General features: G+C 36.4%; 1 protein-coding gene across 5 annotated transcripts in view; it reads right to left on the bottom strand.

Moving 5' to 3' along the window:
• sorcs1 (sortilin-related VPS10 domain containing receptor 1) overlaps positions 1-21,604 on the bottom strand; it is a 216,814-nt gene that overhangs the window by 49,105 nt on the left and 146,105 nt on the right. For all 5 annotated transcript variants that reach the window (XR_014204231.1, XM_082163349.1, XM_082163351.1 and 2 more), the window contains 5 exons: positions 15,184-15,342; positions 12,176-12,249; positions 8,253-8,317; positions 5,072-5,190; positions 4,142-4,231 (listed from right to left, as the gene is read on the bottom strand). Coding sequence is in view for 4 of the 5 variants with exons in the window: in XM_082163349.1 (XP_082019475.1) it covers positions 4,142-4,231; positions 5,072-5,190; positions 8,253-8,317; positions 12,176-12,249; positions 15,184-15,342 (507 nt within the window). In the remaining variant the exon portion in view is untranslated. The remainder of the gene's footprint in view (positions 1-4,141; positions 4,232-5,071; positions 5,191-8,252; positions 8,318-12,175; positions 12,250-15,183; positions 15,343-21,604) is intronic.

Below are 21,604 nucleotides of genomic sequence, written 5' to 3'. Positions count from 1 at the left end.
AACAAGCTTAACTAATCAGTAAGCAATAGCAAATTTATGACTAAGATCCTTATTAGGTTATCAATAATTACTGAATGAGATTAGCCTCATTAATTACCTCATTCAACTATGACTAATTCTAAAGTATTACCAATGAATTACTAAATCACAACATTAACATGTTTCTGAGACATACTTTTTAACTCTGAACTATGGATGTCACTGTGAGGAATTTTTCACAACGGTATATACAGGGTTCGTACGGTCATGAAAAACCTGGAAAAGTCATGGATTTTTAAAATGGCAATTTCCAGGCCTGGAAAAGTTTTGGAAAATGAATAAACTCATAAAGTTTTGGAAAAGTCATGGAAATTTGTTTTTCAAAATATCTGTGTACTTGAATTTGTTTAATTAATAAAATTGGGGAAACAAATTGCAATACTTTTTTCGTTTTACTGTGCGTTCACACCGGACGCGAATAGCGCGTCAAATTCGCGCCTGACGTGTCTAGAAATTTACGCGCGTCAGAGGCGAAATGACGCGTTTCCATTAACTAAAAGCGCTGAAACGGACATGAAAGGGGACCCATTTCTTTTGGCCCATCTAGTTTTAGTCGCTGTCCTCAGTGCCGCAGAAAAGCGCTGAAACGGACATGAAGGGGAACTCATTCAGCGCTTTTCTACCTGTGTGGCTCTTGTGTTGCTGTCATCAGCTCAGTGCTTCAAATTAAAATAAGCTGCTTTGCATTTTCATATAGCTTCGTATGTGCCTTTCCATTACAGATTTGAGCAAAACTTTTTTTTTCTTCTAAATATCGATAAATAACTATTGCAAAAGGATGGCGTTTCCATTAACCGACTAAAACTTTTTTTTTTTTTTGCGATCAGTCATTCCAAAAATCATGGCAACGGAGGACGTTAGTAGGTTTATATCTCACCCACCGCCCTACAAATTATTATTATTAATGTCTTATCCAAGTATTAATGTCAGGGAAAGACCCTTATGCGAACGGCACATAGGCTATATGCTAAGTTTCTTCATGTTTCTCCCTTGATTGTGGCATTTCTTTGAGAGTAGGCTATCCCTGTATTGTTTCTTTTATGAATTTAATAAGGAACCCTGGCTTTCATGTATTCTTTCTGTCCAAAAGGTCCGTGTTCTTTTGTGTCCACTCGTTTTTCCTTTAACCCCCAAATGAAAAACGAAAAATGAAGGGTTGTTGTAAGTAGGCTATTTTTAAAACGCAAAGTTGAACGCCAACATTTAAATTTGAACTGTAGGCTACACCAAATGCTGTGTGAAAAAGAAAAAAATATCGACAAATTTTCTGATTTTTGTTTATGACTTTTTGCCTCTTTGTTAAACATTTAAAATATATATGATTTTTTTCTTTTAAAAAATTTATTTGGTCTTTTATTTTCCGTGTTCACATTTATGAGGAAAAAAACAATGTTACGTGACCGTTCTCCATTACGGTAATGAGTCCTCTGAGAGCGGCACTAAAAGTCTTTAAAACTTACACAGAGACCTCAAACAGAAAGCACAAAGCCTTCCTAAACGAATTTCGTTTTGTATTAATTATATCTTGATTTTAAAATGTTTCATTAACCAATTGCTTAATAGCCTAAATAAAAAGTAAATAGCAGAAAATAGATAATCACGACACAGAGGCGCTGGAGTGAACTGGATCATCCATGAACCGAAACTCAGCGTAAAAGGTAGCCTACTCGCCTCACAGACCTAAACAAAACTGAAATAGGCCTATATCTATTATCTACAGAAATATCTACTTTTAAACAGAACAATTCAAAACAAAATAAAACGATGTAGCCTAATCCGTATGAAATGTGCATTTCTCTCCGGCGTGTTCAGTGTTCACTACTAAGAAGATCGCGAGTCAGTCAACTTCGTCTTTGCAGTCGAAACAGAAAATACTTGTTTATTAATAAACAATTAAAATTGAGAGAGAGAGAGAATATAAGATTAGTTTGACTAATTTTGAGGACTTCTAATGATCTGTTAACAATCTCGTTTTTTTTTTATTTTTTTTTTTATGGCGTTTATCGCATTTTGGAAAAGAGCTCTTCAAGCACATTTCGATTTTTCATCCGCTACTAACGTTACCCGCCCCCAAGGAGTTAATTAACATGTATACACAGATGTTTTATGGAAAACTATGTCATGAATATTTACCTTTAAGTCATGGAAAAGTCTTGGAAAAGTCATGGAAATTTAATGGTAAAAATGTGTACGAACCCTGTATATAAACTTGCGACAACACCTGTATTACGCTATCAATATGCTGGGTATTGAATTTGCTTTTGAATCGGTGTTCACTTTTACTTTTACGAATTTGCGATCACGCGTGCATTTGTGGATTTCCGTGTGTTTGGATTTCTCGCGTGCATTTGTATGGATAGCCAAACATCTAAAATTCTGATATTACTGCAGGTTCTGTGGTGAAAACGGCGTAATTCACGCTTGTACAACAAAACATCGTATTTTGCGGCGTCTTTTCGTCTAAAACGCCGTAAAACCAGACATTTTCTAGACACCAAGCGTTTGTTTTTTAGTTTTTGATAAGATTTTTTTTGTTTTTTTCACAAACCATGCATAAACGTCATTATCTCAAAACTACAAACTTTTACATACATGCTGCGCACATATTATTGTAGCAGAGTTTGTGCTGAATACAGTGCAATCTGAATTTAGCCATGAAATGTCACAAGTAACAGAAATAAACACAAATGTCAGAGCATGTCAGAACACCTCCAGGGCCCAGAAAACACCTCAGACCCCAGAGGGTTAATGGCAAAATTTGGCCTGTTTGGCGTTCCATACATTTGTGATTTGGTGTGCAGGTGTGGATTTCTTGAGTGCTTTTGTTGTTTTCATTGACGCTCAGGATCTGTTGCGCACCAAATCCTCCGCCATCGTCTTGTCAGTCAACTCTCTAATATTTTTTTTAGCAACATTTATCAACAAATAAAATAATTGAATTGTATAAAACAAACAGATGCCATTAACCAGACCAAAATAAAACAATTATATTAAAAAGAACACATAATTAGGAAGTCAAGGTTTTAGTTGTTCTAACAATATCTAGTTAGTTAATATAACAATATCTCTGTGGTTATTGACCAGCTTTACGTGATGCATGAAATCTGACCCCAACAGTTTGTGCTGTATGGAGCAGAATAAACACCTTCAGTTTATAATTCTATTGTCCGTTGTCCAACTGAACTAAATGGTATATACATATACAAATATGGTAATGTAACTGCTGTTGTGTAGTAATTTTTCTTTTCTATCTAGCTGATATCTCTATGTTTATTACTATTGAAGTCAATAAACTTCAGTTACATTTTATTCACTATGTTTCCCAATGAAGTCCATGACTAAGCAACTCAGATGATTTAACAAATCCGCACTGTCTTTTTCTTCTTCAGAAAGTAAAAGTAAGCCTACAAAGTTCCTTTTAATGTTCAAAATATCAAAACACCTTTGCCTTTCTTATTTACATTCATCAAAGGAGGACGACTTTAACCTTTAATGTGATTTTTGCCTCTAATCAAGTTAGACTGAATATGAATGTTATTGCCGGGATGGCAGGGGACAGCTGGAGTGCATTGGTGGTTTCACCCCACTGAGCTGAAACCGATTAATAATCAGTATCAGACCCAACACTCACCTGGCTTGTTTTGCTCAAAGCTCCGGCGTACGGCAAATATTCTTATTAGCCTTAAATTGAGCTTGTCAGTTGGGCAAATGCAACAAAACCACATGCTGGCATTTCATCTACCCCAGACCGCGCAAGGGTTGCTGGGTGTGTGCTTTAAGGAGCGCCGAGAGCTTGATTGAATAAAACATGTTTAATTGTCATGTGAGCGCAGCAGATTTTAAGCTTTGAATAATAACACAACATCCTGAGAGGCTAGGGACCGCGGTAGCATCTGCGTCCCTGAATTCACTCGCTCAGAAGTAAAAGCCTGCCAGATGCCAGAAAAAAAATAAAAAATCTAATTTTGTAAAGGTTTGAAGCTTCAAAGGCTAACATCGAGGGACATGATGATCTGGGTCTGAAATAGCAATGTTTGTTTACTCTGTCACGGTGTGGCAGATTCCGACTTCGTGTCGAGCAAGTGTGAATGAGTTACCCTACCTTTGGAAGGGTGTATTTGGGAAGCTTCATGGGTGTAAACACATCTCGCCTGAATGACACATAGTAGATTGGCCGACCACCGGTTGACACCTAGGGTAATGGAGGGATCACAAACAGACAGGACAAGGACAGGTTAGAAAGAAGTAACATTTCGAGTGTCACCGGATATTGGTCACATATTAGGGCTGGCTATCGGCGATATGTTTGCCACAGTTCAGTGATAAGATGATTAGATCTAATTACATGATTAGATCAGTTGAAACAGTGCCAAATGCATAACACTGAATTTTGGAGGATTAGTTTCTATCTTTGCTTCACCATAAACCATGTTTACACCTGGTATTATGATTAAGTGCTATTGAGATTAAGTGCTTAATACAGGGCCCGAAATATTCAAAGGTAGCTAAAATGTTATGCATCAACATTGCATTTGTCCAGATAGCAGTGAAGGACCGTCAATCAAACAATCGTCAATCAAATGTAAAAAAAAAAAAAAAAAAAAAAAAAAAAAAAATTGCTGCCTTAAATTTTTAAGTACAATTAACTTGGATGTTTAATTCATTACAACTCAAAATTCATTCAACTGACTTAAACAATTTTTTGGTTGAATCTTGTATAACATAAAGAAAAAGGTTTACTTATTTTGATGAGTTAAAGCAATGTAAAAACATGTTGTCAAAAGGTATTGATAATATAATATTTTACAGTGTATGTTTCTGACCTTTTCTCAGAATTGTGAGATATAAACTTGCAATTACAGAAAAAAAGTCAGAATTGTGAGATAAAATGTCACAATTACCTATTTTATTTTTTATTCTGTGGAGGAAACAAGCTTCCGTACATTATGCCACACACACACAGCATGCATTAAGCTTCATTCCCTTATCTAGTACTAGTCAAAGGTACTAGTCCCCTCTATACATTACTCACCTGGACAAACACATACTCATCTTGGACCACCAGGGAGTTGGGGTCAATGTATCCAGGAAAAGGTTTGCCCTTGTTGGCATCTGTGCAGTTCTGAAGTTTGCATGTGACATACAGAGCCTCTGCAACAGGACAAATGGCAGAAAGAGATGAAGGAATATATATATATATATATATATATACAGGGTGCGATTTGCCGGGGGGGATGCGTGGGATTTCCCCCTTTCTGGTCAATGTATCCCTGCCTCTGCTTAATTATTTTTATCCCCGGTGGGGATAAATTTATCCCCCCCTCAAAGTGATCAGTGCTACTACACTAGTGGCGAGGCGGATCACAAAACTTATCACGGATCCGTGGTTTGATTAAAATCCTTTTTATTTTAAAATGCGCTACTTTGACTGGCTCCGCAGCCTCTCTGTAACCACCACTCTGCAGACTTGCTCAATGTCCCGCCCACGGCGCTATATGATTGGTTACACCTCACGAGTAATAGCCTATCAACACTTGCGAGACGGTTGCAGGTCTTTTTTTACGCTGCATATGCAGCATATTACTGAAGCGGGAATAAACATCACAATCTGATTATCTGTTTCTATGATGACAAGCAGAGTTAGTGCTGAGGTTGCACATAGCCTACGGTGTTTTACTCAACTGAGGCTAAGCAAAGGTTTTTTGATTACTCACTCACTCTTGAGTGTCTGGCGTGAGTGATTTCAATGTTAAGTCAATGTAAAGACGCGTTTACGCGCGTCTAGAGGTCCTGCGGCGCGATGCGTGTCGCGCGGCGCGGTAGACGCGAAGCCCGAATGAGGCGAATTGACTTTGTCGGCCCGGCCCGACACATTAACTGTATGTTATGAGCCCGAGCCCAATTTAAACCCAGGGGTGGCGCCAGGGAAGTTGAGATGAAGCAAAGATGAAGTTGACGATCGCCATTTCCGTAGTGAATGCGCATATATGGAGAAATGCATGGATTACATCAGAGTGTTGCCTATTTCTTTTTGTTTTGAATTGTTTCGTTTAAAGACATTTCAAGCGTTCTTTAGATATATTTCTTAATATTCTCTTTGAGGCATACACTTAGTTTCGGTTAATTTATGATGAGATCCGCTTAAGTTATCGTGCAGTGCAAGTAACCGCGGCGGCGCCTCTGATTATAGCCTTTGTCTGCTATATTTGCTTCTTATTTATTAAATACACGCAATTCGTTGATGAAAAATGTATTAAAATTAAGATACAATTTATACAGAACGAAATTCACTTTAAAGAAAGGCTTTCTACAAAACAAAACTTAATGAAATAGTCAAAATCATGTCTAACCCACTCCAAGTCTCCCGATATATACTGCACATCCTATCTTACTCGTGCTGCTGTTCACTTTTCATAAATCAACATAGATGGAAAAAAATAACAATAATATTTTAACAAATATGAAACTAAATGAGCTTATTTAATGGCTACAACACATATAGTAGGCCTATACAGACACTCTATTTGTACAAATTGCTGCACATTCATTTACTGCTTCTGAATTTTGCACACATAAGTTGAAAGGCATTTGTTTGTGCATAGTAAAACATATCTGCAACATTTATCAAGTTCACGGATATTGTGCGTGCATTTATTAATTATTATCATAATGAATAATGCAACAAGGACAAATCATGTAAACTGCCTTGTTTGTTTATTCAGAATGAAATGGATCGCAAATGGATCTGAAAGAAGAAACGTAAAAAATAAATAAAATAAAATAAAAATAAAACGTGAAAAATTATGAACACAGAAAATGAACTTTGGATGAACTTTGGATGGCCTAGGAGGAGTAGCCCTAGTAGGCTACAACTCTAATTTAATTCAACAAGGTTTTAGAATATAGAATATTTTTTAAACAAAATAAATATTTTTAAAGATTATTATCCCGGGCCGGTGTGATGCGTGCGAGTGGAGGAGCATGACACGTGACGTGTTGCATTTTGTAACACAAGTGCTGGATCAAGGGCCCGGGTCGGGTCGGGTCAAATTCGGGCTCGGGCAGAGAATCTAAACTCTGATTTATCTGATCCTGTCCATTAGCTTTGATCCATGTACGGCTTTTCAGAATGTCACCAAGTACAAATATTTGTAATAGTATGTAATTTTTCAGCACGAAAACTCTTGTTAGCTAGCTGGGAACAATGAAAAGGGTCCAGAGCAGCAAATGCAGTGAATGAAGTTCTTGTTCTCATGATTTATTTTTATGAATAAAAATGTTTCAAAACATCCCCCCCTCTGTTTTTTTCACAAATCGCACCCTGTATATATATATATATATATATATATATATATATATATATATATATATATATATATATATATATATATATATATATACACATACACAGATTATAGTACACTATGAGAGGATGTTACTCTGAACTGAAAGCTATAGGGGTAAGCAAGCCTGGGGGTAATTTTGCAAGGCCCAAATGTGACACTTGTTTATTTTTTTATTATTATTATTTTTTTTACAAATTAGTCTTCAAAATTCTTCAGTCCAAAAAACAAAACAAAAAAAAACCCACCACACATTTAGGTCAACTTGTCATTTGTTTCCAAGCACGTGTGAAATTTACAAGCAATTTCTGAGTGAAAATATTTTATTATGAAACTTACCCACATTCACGTGTTGATAAAAAAAAAAGTAATGCATTAAGCTTGAATAAAAATGTTATTTTGTTTAAAAGCAGAGACTGTTCCTTCGTTTGATATATTGCAAGTTCAGATATCCATAAAACAAAAGATTCGTGGTGCCATGAAAACTTTGTGGAAATGGTTAAAAACGCAGCGGTGGCTGGCAACTTTTTTTTGTTGCTGGCGGGAAAAGAGTTAATCTCAAACTATCTAAAAAAACTTCACTCAACTTGACAGACTGTATTTTAAGGGACCATATCCAGTAGAACTGACAAACGTAACTTCTCGTTCTGTCCGTCTATCGACAGGAATATAGGTTCAGCAGACAAAAGACAAACTCAATTTGTGCAGCATGTTTATTACGAATGACAAATACTGACAGATAGATTTGCTGGTGAAGAACTGTCCATTTTGCATTTTGACATGTAGCCCATTTTGAACCCTCTAAGTGTTGCCTTGTGCCGTGTTTGAATTATAGCTTCTTGAAATATAATCAAAGTACATCAGACTTACGGGTTTCTGAGATGCTGGTCTCAAGGTGAATCAGGCCTGGCTCTTTATCAAGGCCCAGTTTAGACCTAGAGAGCCCAAAGGAAATAAAAAAACAGAGTTTTTAAAAATGGGCTTTGAAAAAATAAATAAAGAAATCCTATGTGTTTCCATATAACAACAGATGGGTCAAAATAAGGGCATTGGATTTTTTTTTTGTCGGCTAAAAAGATCTATGTTCCTCCCATAGGAGCAATACGGGTTAAGGTGGGAAAGTACCATACGAATACCCTGTCCTGTTAAGCTCCCATTTCCATCTTCATCTTTCTGTGTTCTCTGACAGAAGCGAGAAGCATATCCCGACATCATTAAAAGTAAGCCCTTCTCATTTGCTTCCCAAGAACACCCACAGGCAGCGCACATCTCTCTCTCTCTCGCTCTTTTTAGTGTTGAAAAAAAAATCATTGTTGCATGAAATATTTATTCGAGACTGAAAAATCAGAGAGAGCTGCTCCAGTGAGAAAGCTACAAAGGTAGAAGCAGACTAGCTCAAGACTTTATCATGACACTTAATGGAAGTATTGACACTTTCACAAATATAGCATCCATATAGCATCCTATTGCATGTACTGGGATCACCCTTAATATTTTAAAGACAGAGCAACAAATTCCCCAAAAAGTTATGTTGTGTTTGCTGACGGAATTTCAGCTCAAAACTTGGATGGATGGATGGATGGATGGATGGATGGATGGATGGATGGATGGATGGATGGATGGATGGATGGATGGATGGATGGATGGATGGATGGATGGATGGATGGATGGATGGATGGATGGATGGATGGATGGATGGATGGATGGATGGATGGATGGATGGATGGATGGATGGATGGATGGATGGATGGATGGATGGATGGATGGATGGATGGATGGATGGATGGATGGATGGATGGATGGATGGATGGATGGATATTAAATATTGATTGGAGCTTAAATTATTTAATGATCTTATCTGAATATTATGTTACAGTTTCCAAAAAAACAAAACAAAATAGTCCATTGCAATGTACAAACAATCGAACTGAACTCCTCTGAACGTGATCCATAACTAGTTTCAAGCTGCCGTCACTTCAAAATGAGTCCGCGGTGAAATGATGACGGTAAGCATGTAAATTTCAGGTTTCTAGATGGCGCGATTGACCAATCAGAATGGAATATTCCTTCAGTGCCCGCCCATTTTTCAGCGACCTTGGTTCCTAATGTATTGGTTTTTGTTTCCATTAATTTTTTCCATAGGGATTTTTAAAATGTCTTTGTAAAAGAGCTACAAGCAACGAACCAAACAACCACCTACGAGGTGAATCATTCACAACAGCAAAAAATATTTGGAAAATGGGACGATAAAGGCAAAATGTACAAGACTGTGTACTTCACTTTCATGAGGGAAAGAACTATCCCATGTAGCACTGCGAAAGACAACTGAATAAAAGAAATGATCCATATCACGCATACAAATATTAAGTATTTTGAGACCAAAGTGAAAATGACTATGTCATTCGCAGTGCTTCATAGGAGTGGGTCGGTGCTAAACTGTTCTTTTGATGCAATTTATTTGTCGCGATTCTATAATTGGTGGAGTTTTCTCTGCAGAATCATGGTTAATGTAGTTTTCAGCAGGAATTCCACTGTTGAGCATGGTTATTTTAAAAAAATAAGTAGAAATAATGTGGGCTGGTGGCTTCAACAAAAGCATATAGCATTATTTAACAACCTCAGCTCACAGTAGGTCTTGTCTTTAAAGGTTTAGGAGTTATCGTTCAAAATCAGTCCCCCTACGGAGAAAATGAATGGGCTGTTTACTTCCAGAACCTAAATGCCGTCCTCTAAAAAGGCGCAGACATGACATTGCATCACGCTGGTTTAAATGCATTGCCGTTCTTTTCAATGCAAACACGCTCCCATTATATTTAAATCAGGCTTATTATAGTGTTTATTTAGAATTGTACATCAGCATTTTGTCTTACGTGATTCCCATCCAAGATTGTTCAGGTACCTTCAGTTATATTTCATTACCTTACAACCTTGCTAACTCAAAAGAATGGTTCATTTTCAAATATCTACTACAAGGAACTGCTATAGGCTTCGATTTGAGATCAATAGTGAAGGTGAAAGTAAAGGAGTTCCTGACCTGTTCAATTCCACCAAGACTCTAAATCTATGCGGGCATTAAGCCGCACCGGATCTAAGTTCCTTTTGAAGCGCTGACAAATACAAAAGTCCATTTCATCCATTCAAAGCTCCATTCCTTCAATCATCTCATATTCTGGCTGTGACCACGGTGGTGTCTCTCATCAAAAGGGACGATCTAATTTCACATAGTCAATAGCTACCCATTTTGTAAGGGTTGTGTGTCTCATCTCACTTCAGATAATAAGACTCTATATGTGAAAGTTCATTGAGGGGAACTTGTGAGGGTAGATCATTACCGAACTAAAAATAACGGTACTGCAGGCTGACTCTCTGATGTCTTCGCTCTGTCCCACTTTGACTGTGCTTATGCAAAAAATTTGAAACAAAAATGTCCTCAAAAAACAAAACCCTGCTGCTTAATGACTAGATCTGAATTTGGATGGGACATGGCAGGTAAAAGACAGACATGATCAATGAAAAACTGACCAGTCAGTTGAGAGTTTAAATTGTATTTGTGATTTGTACATTGAACGCACTTTTTAGTCACTGATTCCTCTTGCTCGCTTTACCTGCTTTAGTTGTGTGTGTGTGTGTGTGTGTGTGTGTGTGTGTGTGTGTGTGTGTGTGTGTGTGTGTGTGTGGAGGGGGACAGAATCTTCTTTGTTTCTTATAAAAAAAAAAAGCATTTATTTATGTTTTTTATTTATTTAATTTAACACATTTTTACACACACGCACACGTTTTCTAGGCTATCTAAATGTGGACATTCCAGAGACGTAATGTTTTTATACTGTACAAACTGTATTATATCTCCCCTTACATTAACCCTACCCCCAAACCTAACAATCACATAAAACTTTCTGCATTTTTAAATTTTTTAAAAAACCCTTTAATTACTTTATTTTTTATACCATATTTATAAATGAGGACATCCCTAAAGGGAGGTTTTAGGAGATTTTGGTCACTTCTGGGTACAGATTTGTCCCCAAAATGCACACAAAAAGACATACACACATATATAATATTCTATATATATATATATATATATATATAATGTCTTTTTGGTCTCATTTTATCATTAGTTAGCAAAAGTAGAAAAAATGGCTACGGCATTTAATACACGTGTGATATGAAAATAGTTATTTTGTCAATTTCTGCAAGATTCAAATCTCATCACTCATCAATGCGAATGCCAGGTGCTGTGAAAATATTTGATATGACTTTATTTTGGAATCGGATTCCTTTGTACATTATTTAATTACATTTATTTATCTATTTATTTTTCACTTCTAGACACTTTTTTGTCCCTGTGCTGAAGATTTAGTGGAGATTATATTTATAATATTAAATAAACTTGTCTGAAAGAAAATCCATGATCCATGCCCCCTTTTCAGTGAATTCCAGCTTGTCCACTTGAGATAAACACAAAATCGAATCACATTTAGAATTTATTTCTCAACCGGTCTCTTTAATCACCACAGTCTAGACATCTATTAGCCATCCTGATCAAGTTGAATAAGCTTTCTTAATGACTAAATCATTTGCAACATTGCAAATGCAGAATCCGACTTCTAAAGAACTTCTAAAGAACTTCTAAAGTTTGGACGTGAACCTCGAGATGGAACGCAGTGGGGAAGATCACATCGGGGTTGAACAACAATCCGTGTTCTTTGGTTTATTCTTATCAGCCACAGAATGCAGGAGTTCAAATGATTGATGTTCCACATGCAGCAGAAGGAGTCACACAGAGAGCTTACCAGTAGAATTGATTGGGCGTCACCCGCTCATGAACAAGCTGCCATCGACGACCAAACTCAACAGAGCTGTAGAGCTGAGGACCAAATAATGTGTTAGCAAAGTATGAACATTTCTGACACTTCTGATTGTAGAATATTCTGGCATTGAAAGGTACGTTTAGTTTAATCTTTATTCTTATCATTAGCTCTGTTCAACAACCGTATGCCTACATAGGCAGCTGTCTTCTAAGTCCACATTATCACTATTATGACACCTAGCAGCAACTCCACGCACTACACAAAATGGAAGTGTGATTTCCATGCTGATTTCGTCCGATTTTGACATTAGCGTGTTGCTAAGCTAATGGCATGATAATCCAATATGCATAGAAATACATAATACACACAAATATTGGTTGAAAATATTTTTATCAATCCTTTTTTCTTGAATGAGATACTATCAGTATACACTACTTTTCAAAATTTTGGGGTCAGTATTTTATTCTTTGGGGTTTTTTTTTTAAAGAAATGAATCCTTTTATTCAGCAGAGATGCATTAAAATGCTCAAAAGTGATAGTTAAGACATTTAAATTGCTAAACTGTTCAAATATTAATTGTAAAATATGTCAAATCAGTGCTGTTCTTTTGAACTCTCTATTAATCAAATAATCTTAGAAAAAAAGTGTCATGTTTAAAAAAAAAAAAGTATATAAATATTATATATATACATTTATTTATTTATGTATTAAGCAGCACAAGTGTTTTGAACATTTATAATAATAATAAATTACTTTTGTGCACCAAATCAGCATATTAGAATTATTTCTGAAGGATCATGTGACTGAAGACTGGAGTAATGATGCTGAAAATTTGACATGACGGGGATAAACTACATTTTAAAATAGGGATTTTTTCTTTTAAACTATAATAACATTTCACAATGATAATATTTGATTGAATAAATGTAGTCTTGATGAGCATAAAAAACACAAAATCTTACGAACCCAAAATTTTGAACGAAAGTGTGTTCATATTCTGCATTCCTCTAACATTTTCTTTTCACAGATTGTTGCAATGCATTATGGAATTGTCTTCTCCAAGTAGGATGTGATGCTGCCTTAAAATTGATCCAAAACAAGATATCTTAGAAGGCAGCATAATTAAGTTGTCTACTTTTTGGAAGAGATTTCGGAACAGGAACGCGCCACAGATGTCTTGAAATACTGCCTATGTAGGCAGCTAACTAGGTTTTCAAACCGAGCAAGTGAAATTATGAATGATTTTCCAGTAAAATAGAGAATAATTTTTTTTTTTTTTTTTATTTAAATCATTTTTAAAATTAGTATAATTACACTGGAAAACTTGCAATGAGCAAGAAAACAAACACGAAGATCTGAAATTCACTAAATGAGGCATAAAAATTACTCACATATATTTCCCAGTAAGAAACATCCAATTTATGTGCAATGTGCTTTAAGGGAAAAATCATTTTATATAAATGGCAAATACAAATGTCACACTGGTACTTACAGCACTTTGGAATGATATGTGCCATTAAAGTGTTGAGCAAAAGCAGCACTTGTTTTCGCATTAGTTGGGAACTGTGATATCACAATCTTGTATCCAATATAACAACCTGACTGTGGGTGGATGGAGCTTGATCAAATTTAGACATGGACAAACGGGATCAAACTAAACGAAGAAACGAAGAGAAAACAACAGCTTAAATTAGCCTTAACTGGTCTTAGCTGGTTCAAACCGGTCTCCCAGCCTAATATTGTAGGTCTATATTGTATATAATTGATATGTTTTAGTCTGGTATAAGCTGTTTTTTTAGGATATATGTTCACCAATAAAGGCTACTGAGCTTTTCATTTGAGCTTTTTTCCTCTCTCGTGTTTACTGTTATAATAAAATAAACCCCAGGAACTTTGCCAATGACACTGTGGTATAACTCTGTAAACACTAATAAATAAAGCATTTATTTGTGGCATAGATTTTGATAGGGTTTAATTAGTGATTGTGTTTTCTTTTTGTGCTGTTTGCTTTCGCAGCTTTTAACCATGGCTAGTCATGCGCATTGTGCAAACAATCAACTGTTAGCCTTCAATTGGCTGATCATTTTTTTTTATTGTGTTCATGTAATTGTAATTCATTCGCAGTGGCCATCCTTCAAGGGTGAAGTCAATGTTGATTTGTCAAAATTGAAGTCAGTGCTTTCTAACACCATCGCTCGAGACTTGAAACTATCATCAATGTTATTTGATTATATTATTGCATGCACAGTGAAAGGTCATTTGTCTGATTTTTCTCCCCATTGTTCTATTTGAATATACATTTGGTGAAGAAAACCTTTTTTTAAATTGTGTGTTCATAATCCTAATCACTTATATAATTTAGATCCACATCAAGGGGTAGAAAAAATGAAATCAATTAAGAAATGAATATAATCCAAAATTAGGGGAGTTAAAATGATTCAGTTAAATCAGAAAAAAATTAAAAATAAATCTTGAATAGTTAAACTATTTTATGATATGATTAAATACGATGATTAAACAATCTTTTCAGAAGAGTAAATTTTTTTCATAATTTATTAGCCCTAAACCATGAGCTCGAAAGCAAATAATTAATGGTAATTCCTTGCGACTGGGGATCCATAAATTGTCTTAATTGCCAACTTTAAGCTCACTGAGATTGTCTCTTTAAGACGTATTTCCTCTCACATTGATAATTGCCCTTAGAGGACATATTTCATTCCCAAATATAGATTGGCATCCATTTTCACGCATGTGTTTCATTATTATAATGTCTTGCTTTGCAGTTTGTGCCTTGAATGTTTATTAAGTGTGCAAATACTACAAATGTGTTTTTCTGTTTTTTTTCATGAATTTGGTTACATATTTGGCAATAAAACAGCTTGATAATTAGAGAACCACATAAAGAGTGTCTTTCTGAATGCTATCCCCCATAACTAGATGCTGTTTGCCATATTTTTTCCAGGAATTATTTAGCTAAAATGATTGTGCACCTTCTGGTCGTGGCCATAAGCAAGGATCCAGTCCTCCTGCTCGGGATGAAACAACAGGTTGAGGATGTAGAAGTTGAGACGGTATTTTTGATAGGTGGCGCCTTCATCTGAGCTGATGAGTAAACTGCTCTCCACCTCTGGATCTGTCAGCAACATGATCTGAAACACAGACAAGATGTTCTTAGTCTCTACATAGTTCCTTCACTGTCCCTCAATGCCTCAGCTAGTGGACGTGATGAGCTCCTCCTGTGATGTTCTGTCTACAAACAGACATTGTTGAATGGTGAGAGATGGCAATAACAAGACCAGTGCATATATGTTTGCATCATTAAAACTAAATATAAAAATAAAATTACAATTTTTTTTTTTAAATGCAATATATTACATCTACAATATACAGTATTTATAAAACAGTAATTTCCATTCCTTGATTCTGATTGGTCAATAGCTGTGTTTTATTCATGATAAACCCAACAGTTCTATGTATCACTCATCCGTTTACATTATATTAAGCCTTAAAGTTCTGCATAATTAAGGGCGTGTCCACTTTTGAGTGACAGGTGGATTCCCGCTGCAGTGGTCATTAGTCATCATTAGCCGTTTGTCTGCTGTTTGTTAGCCGTCACATTACCTCCGCTCATTGTCTGACTGTAAAAAATAAATAAATTCGGGAGTGACGCGCTGCCAAGATGGTGACGGTCGGCTACGCCCACTTTAGGCTTCAAAAACGGTCTTCAGAAACCTACGGGTGACGTCACGGACACTACGTCCATATTTTTTTACAGTCTATGGTATCACTACACAACCCCCCTAGCAACCACTCTTAGCAACGTAAACATTATGTTCTCAATGATGATATTGTTCATTGATGCTTATAGAGTAGAGTAGAGTATTGTGAGAGATCGAGTAAGTGAGTGTACCTTTATTTACAGTAGCATTTTCATTCAGGTCAGTCCCATATTCGTAATAAAATACCTGTTTGAATGTCCGCTGTGATATCTTGTCCTTTTAACAGTTAAGGGGTTTTCACGTGCCGTAACGCTAACGTTACTCATTTGTCAGTTGCGTCTTGCTTCTCCGGGTTTACAAGTTTCAATCTTTTTAATATAAAAGTCTTCTCTACTGACTGACTCACTCAAAAAGGCAGTATTTGTCGCCATCTTAGATGGCGAAATAATGTATTTAACTTCTGTTGCTGTTCACAGTCAGGGACTATTTTTTCCAGTGGAAGGAAGGCTTTTAGTGATTTTACTTCATGAAAGTTGCATTGATACATATTTTTTGGCTTTAATATTTCCATTGTGTGGTAACCGTTTTATAAAAGCAATAAGCTAACTACGTCCTTCAGCCGTGACTTATTCACGATCCAGCACAGCCTCTCGTTACATATACAATATTACTGTATTAATAAATGCAGCCTCAAATTGTTTTATATACAGTATGTTACCGTTTGATAGCCTATATGATATAAAACAATAAATACATTTGAAAGTGAATCCTGTTGATAGATTTTGATTTAACATGTACATATTGAACATGGAACATTCTAATAATAAAATAAAACATTATCAACACTGCATCTCAATTTGTATTTCCTATACAAGACAGGAAGCTCATTAATTTGGTGAACTCACAAACCGTGTTCCTAATTTGCAAGTCTTAATGAACACTTTTAAAGTTGTGGCAGCACCGCCTCATGTTAAATGTGATATCTTCATTTCCAATCCCTGATTTGCTTGGTTTGATCTCATCATAATCGCAGTGGATCACAAGCATAAATCTCTTTAACGCTGTCAATCTTGTAACACACTCCAATGAGTAATTCATTACGGCATCAGCGTGCCCACACTTTAACTCACCCTAAAGCGCAGTCACACTGTTAAATCTATAATTTCCCAAGAGCTTTTTTTTCTTTTCTATTTAAGAGTGCCACCAGTCTTAAGTTTGTGCCAGTTTTGAAAATAAATATAATCAGCTTCAAATATAATTAAATTGGCAAGGCTGAACCATTTCAAAACCTTATCACTGACAGAGAGCTGGAGGTTTCAGGGTCTAAGGAGTGTGTGTAAGTGTGTGTCTGAGCTCCACAGGAGAATTGCCTTAGGTTTTTTTTTTTTTTTTTTTTTGTTCCATTAGTTTGTAAAGCCTTAAACAGGACTCTTCTCATAGCAATTTTATGGACACAAGCTTCGATTATATTAACAGATCAATAGCCCTCTTGCTCATGTAATACGGGTCAGTGCAACTTGGTCAAGAACAGTCTTGTTTCTTCCTTGGCACATAAAACATTAGTGTCCACCTCAGAATCGGTTTCCATTTCAATTGCGTTCTTGACCCATCTCTCCAGGGCAATGGCATTATTAAGTAGAGCAGTGCAGCAGAGCTCACCAGACCATTCGTCAAACGGGACATGCTAATGCTAACCATAGCGACGGGAACCCAGAACACGCGCTCATCAATCATCACCAACATGACCCAGATGCCAACCAATCAGTGGGCTGCTTCATTGGTGGATGCTTTGCTCTCTTTCAAAGAAGCAAACATTTGATTGCCGTTATGCATTTTTATGATACGCTAGAGATATTGGAGGTGAATTTTATGGCAGCAGGCCTTCATACTAAGTCTCATCTGGCTGGGTTCTGAAAGTTTGGATGATTAATACAAATGTGTACTCTTGCAAAGCGCGCTTAAATGAACACTACAATCACTTAAGTCAAAAGTTAATGAGCGGCCAGCCATTTTAAGCACCAAAAAGGCCAATCCTGAAAAACTCCATTAAAAATAAGGGTGCCTTTAGGGCTATAATGCTAAACGCTGGGTTTATAAGACTTGTAATATAATTACACACTTTTTTATGATACTTTGTGGTGTTCTTCAGGCATTTTTGGACAAAATACTTAAAGTGCCCCTATTATGCTTTTTGAATATTACCTTCCATGTAATGTGTAATATAGCAGTTTGTGAATGTAGAAGGTCTGCAAAGTTTTAAAGATCAAAAGTGCAAAGTTTCCCTATAACAGGGTTTTAAACTTCACACACTGTAAAAAATCTTATTTTTTCTACCCAAATCCTGTGTTGAGCCTGGTTGAACTTAAATTGATCAAAGGGATAGTTCACCCAAAAATGAAAATTCTATCATTGTTTACTCACCCTCAAGTTGTCCCAAACCTGTATGAGTTTCTTTGTTCTGCTGAACACAAAGGAAGATATTTGGAAGAATGTTTGTAACCAAACAGATCTCGGTCCCCATTGACTACCATAGTATATATTTTTCCTACTATGAAAGTCAATGGGGACCGAGATCTGTTGATTACAAACATTCTTCCAAATATCTTCCTTTGTGTTCAGCAGAACAAAGAAACTCATACAGGTTTGGAACAACTTGAGGGTGAGTAAATGATGACTGAATTTTCATTTTTGGGTGAACTATCCCTTTAAGTTCAACTTAATGCATTTGTTTAAATGTAGCTAAAATCAATTGTGTGCAACCACTTACGATACATTTTTTTATTAAATTCAATTAATCATTTTTTTTCAGTGTGGAGTATTTAATTTTTTTTTTGAGGATTGAAGTTAATCCGTAATCAATAATTCATGTGTGTAAAAAAAAAGTTAAAAAAAAAATAAAAGCTGGTATTATAGTAGAAATGAATCAATCCATTATGCTGGGTTAAATAAACAACCCAATTTAGGATAAAATTAACCCAACGTGTGTTCTGTCCTGTATTTACCCAGCCCTTGGGATAAAAACAACCCAAATTGGGTTGTTTTTAACAAAGTGTTTTTTAGAGTGCAGGTTACATGCAGCTTTATAAGATACTAGTCATCCATTGCAAAAAAAAAAAAAAAAAAAAAAAATATTACGACAAACTATACTACAAACACATCTGACGGGGTTTTAATACCAGGGTCTAAATTTTTTTGACATTTTCATTTTTGTGTGAACTGTCCCTTTAAGTCATGCGTGCTCAGATTGTATTCAGATCGTGCTAAAATCCGCCGTGCAGAACAGTGGACATATCAGTCATACAGGCTGTCATATGCTCTCTTATGGATAAAATACTCTCCATCTGCATTTCTATACCTGACATAGACATATGAAAATACAATATGCAGGTGAAGGTGCATGCGTCTCATTCTCTTTTGACCTTCAGTTGTGCAGAAATAGAAGGAAGGCACAGCTAGCAAAGAAAAGAAAGAATAAGACTGCGAATCTGCGGGTACTCCAAAGAAATGTAGCTAAAAAATGAAATACCGATTTTGCTATTTCGCATTCCTACTTTAGAAAGCTTTGATCGGCACAATAAAAGTGAAATGCAGATAATTCAAGAACAAGTCATTTTGGTTTGAGATCAAATTAAGATGGTCTGCACTGGCCTTGTCGACTTCGCTTTTATAATGCGAGTCGCACATTACCAAGGGCAATTAATTTTATCTTCTTTTCTCCGTCTCCTTACTCATGCAGCCTTGCAAAATCCACCTCCGTATCTTTCCTCTGATTCTCTATGTTAAGTCCCTATCAGTGACTTGAAGCATAAGAGCAGAGGTTTCTGGGAAGACAAAGGTTAATGAAGCAGCAGATGAGGTGGCTGGAGAGACGCCTGGAGAGTGTGCTAGAGAATCTTTGAGTCCCGCTGTGCAGTGATACTTTGGCTCTGATAGAATATTAATGAAATTAGAAACATGTTTCGGCTCCATCTTAAACTAATTGGATTGTCTAACTCCTGTAAATCCTGACCATAACGAGGTCGGTCATCAATGCCTTTTTTTTTTTTTTACGCTAACCTGACTTGGATAAATGGTCTTCTAAGCTAGAAAATTCAGATTCAAACAAGTGTCACTTACTTTGTACCACTGCGCATAAACCAGTAACTAAAAAAACAGCAGGGAATTTAGCTTTGCAGTACTTTGGTCAAGGTTTTTGAGCAAAGATAGTTTCAATTACATACCAATCACCCTACTAAAGCTGGATTCTGGATAAATTGAGAATCACAATATTGTTTTTGTTTTTTTACAGAGATCTCGATTCTCCCACGATTCTAAACAGACAACAAAATAATACATACAGTTTAACTATTAAAGGGATACTTCAGGATTTAGCATTAAGCTTTGTATTAGTAGAAAACCTGTAGTATTTTCGAATTACCGTGCTTTCTACCCTCATATCCCCCTGAGACGAGAGATTTATGGTTTTTTTGTCTGGAAAAAATCCTCCGATGACGCAAAAATCGTCATTTTGCGTCATCGGAGGATTTTTTGGCCAGAGGCTAAAGCCTACAGCCAGTAGTAGGAGCTGTCCCGCATGTTTTCAACCCGCCCATAGAGGGAGGGATCTCACTCACAGAATGTACACATAGTATCAGCCGTCTTTCTTTGGAAGCTAAGCTAGCAGGCTCTTGTTCTGTGGAGAAAGCTGAGTAGTAGGAGAAAGCTGAGTATTAGGGGTTACCATCCTCTTTTTCCCGGACATGTCCGGCCGTCGAGATCGTCCAAAATGTCCGGGATTCGGCTTTTGGTTTCTGCAGTCGCCATTCATTGTTTACATGCACACCTTTTGTTTCAATCTAACTGAATTCATTCCGATTGGTGAATCTGAATGTAGTGTTTACATGAACGCTAAACAAGTGATCGGTTGATGTGCGTTTTAACATTGCTAAGAAAATTCCCGCTCCTCCGTGAGAGATAACTTAGGAGACCGGTGCGTCTCAGTAATCACGCCACCGGCCTCGCACCGTTCTCCCGCGGCCGTCAGCCTCGTCCTGCTCGCCACAGTAAACACAATGAATGGCGACTGTAGAACGCAAAAGCCGAATCCTGGACATTTTGGGCGATCTCGAAATACCGGGCAAACTCGTCACGGAGTCTCACTAGTAGCCTAGCCTTGTTGTTTTCAACTGCGCTCTCTTACCGGTAGGCGTGGCTTGGGAGTGGCCTCGTAGGGCAGCGAAGCAAGTGCATTCTGGGAGTTGTTGTCTTTCATCCACATAAGCCAAAAAATACATTTTCTGGCTTTTCTCAGTCTAGAAAGCTCCAAATTCAAAAATAATTTCACATTTCTTCTACATAAATGACCTATTTTAAATACACATTCATCTTTCCAGAGGTGAAGTATCCCTTTAAATAGGCTAAATCAAAATGAAGGAATTAATTAGTTCAACATGGACACAATTTACTAAAACAAGGGAACAAATTAATAAATCGTGTGGCCATGATTTAAGTAAAACGAGTGAATGAATTAGTAAATCGTGGCCACAATTTACTAAAATAAGAGAACGGATTCTTAATTCTTGCGTTTATTTAAAGAATAAACAAACATGTTTTAATTATCCAGAAATATATTTATTAGCAAACATTTAAAAAGGAAAGTCTTAGAAATAAAGTGTGGAAATAAAATGTGTTAATAAATTTTTTTTTTTTTTTA

The sequence above is a fragment of the Leuciscus leuciscus genome (assembly GCF_965113295.1).
Source record: "Leuciscus leuciscus genome assembly, chromosome: 3".
In the NCBI taxonomy this organism is placed as follows: Eukaryota; Metazoa; Chordata; class Actinopteri; order Cypriniformes; family Leuciscidae; genus Leuciscus; species Leuciscus leuciscus.
The sequence above is the reverse complement of the archived record's forward strand: the minus strand, read 5'-3'. Positions and strand labels throughout refer to the sequence as shown.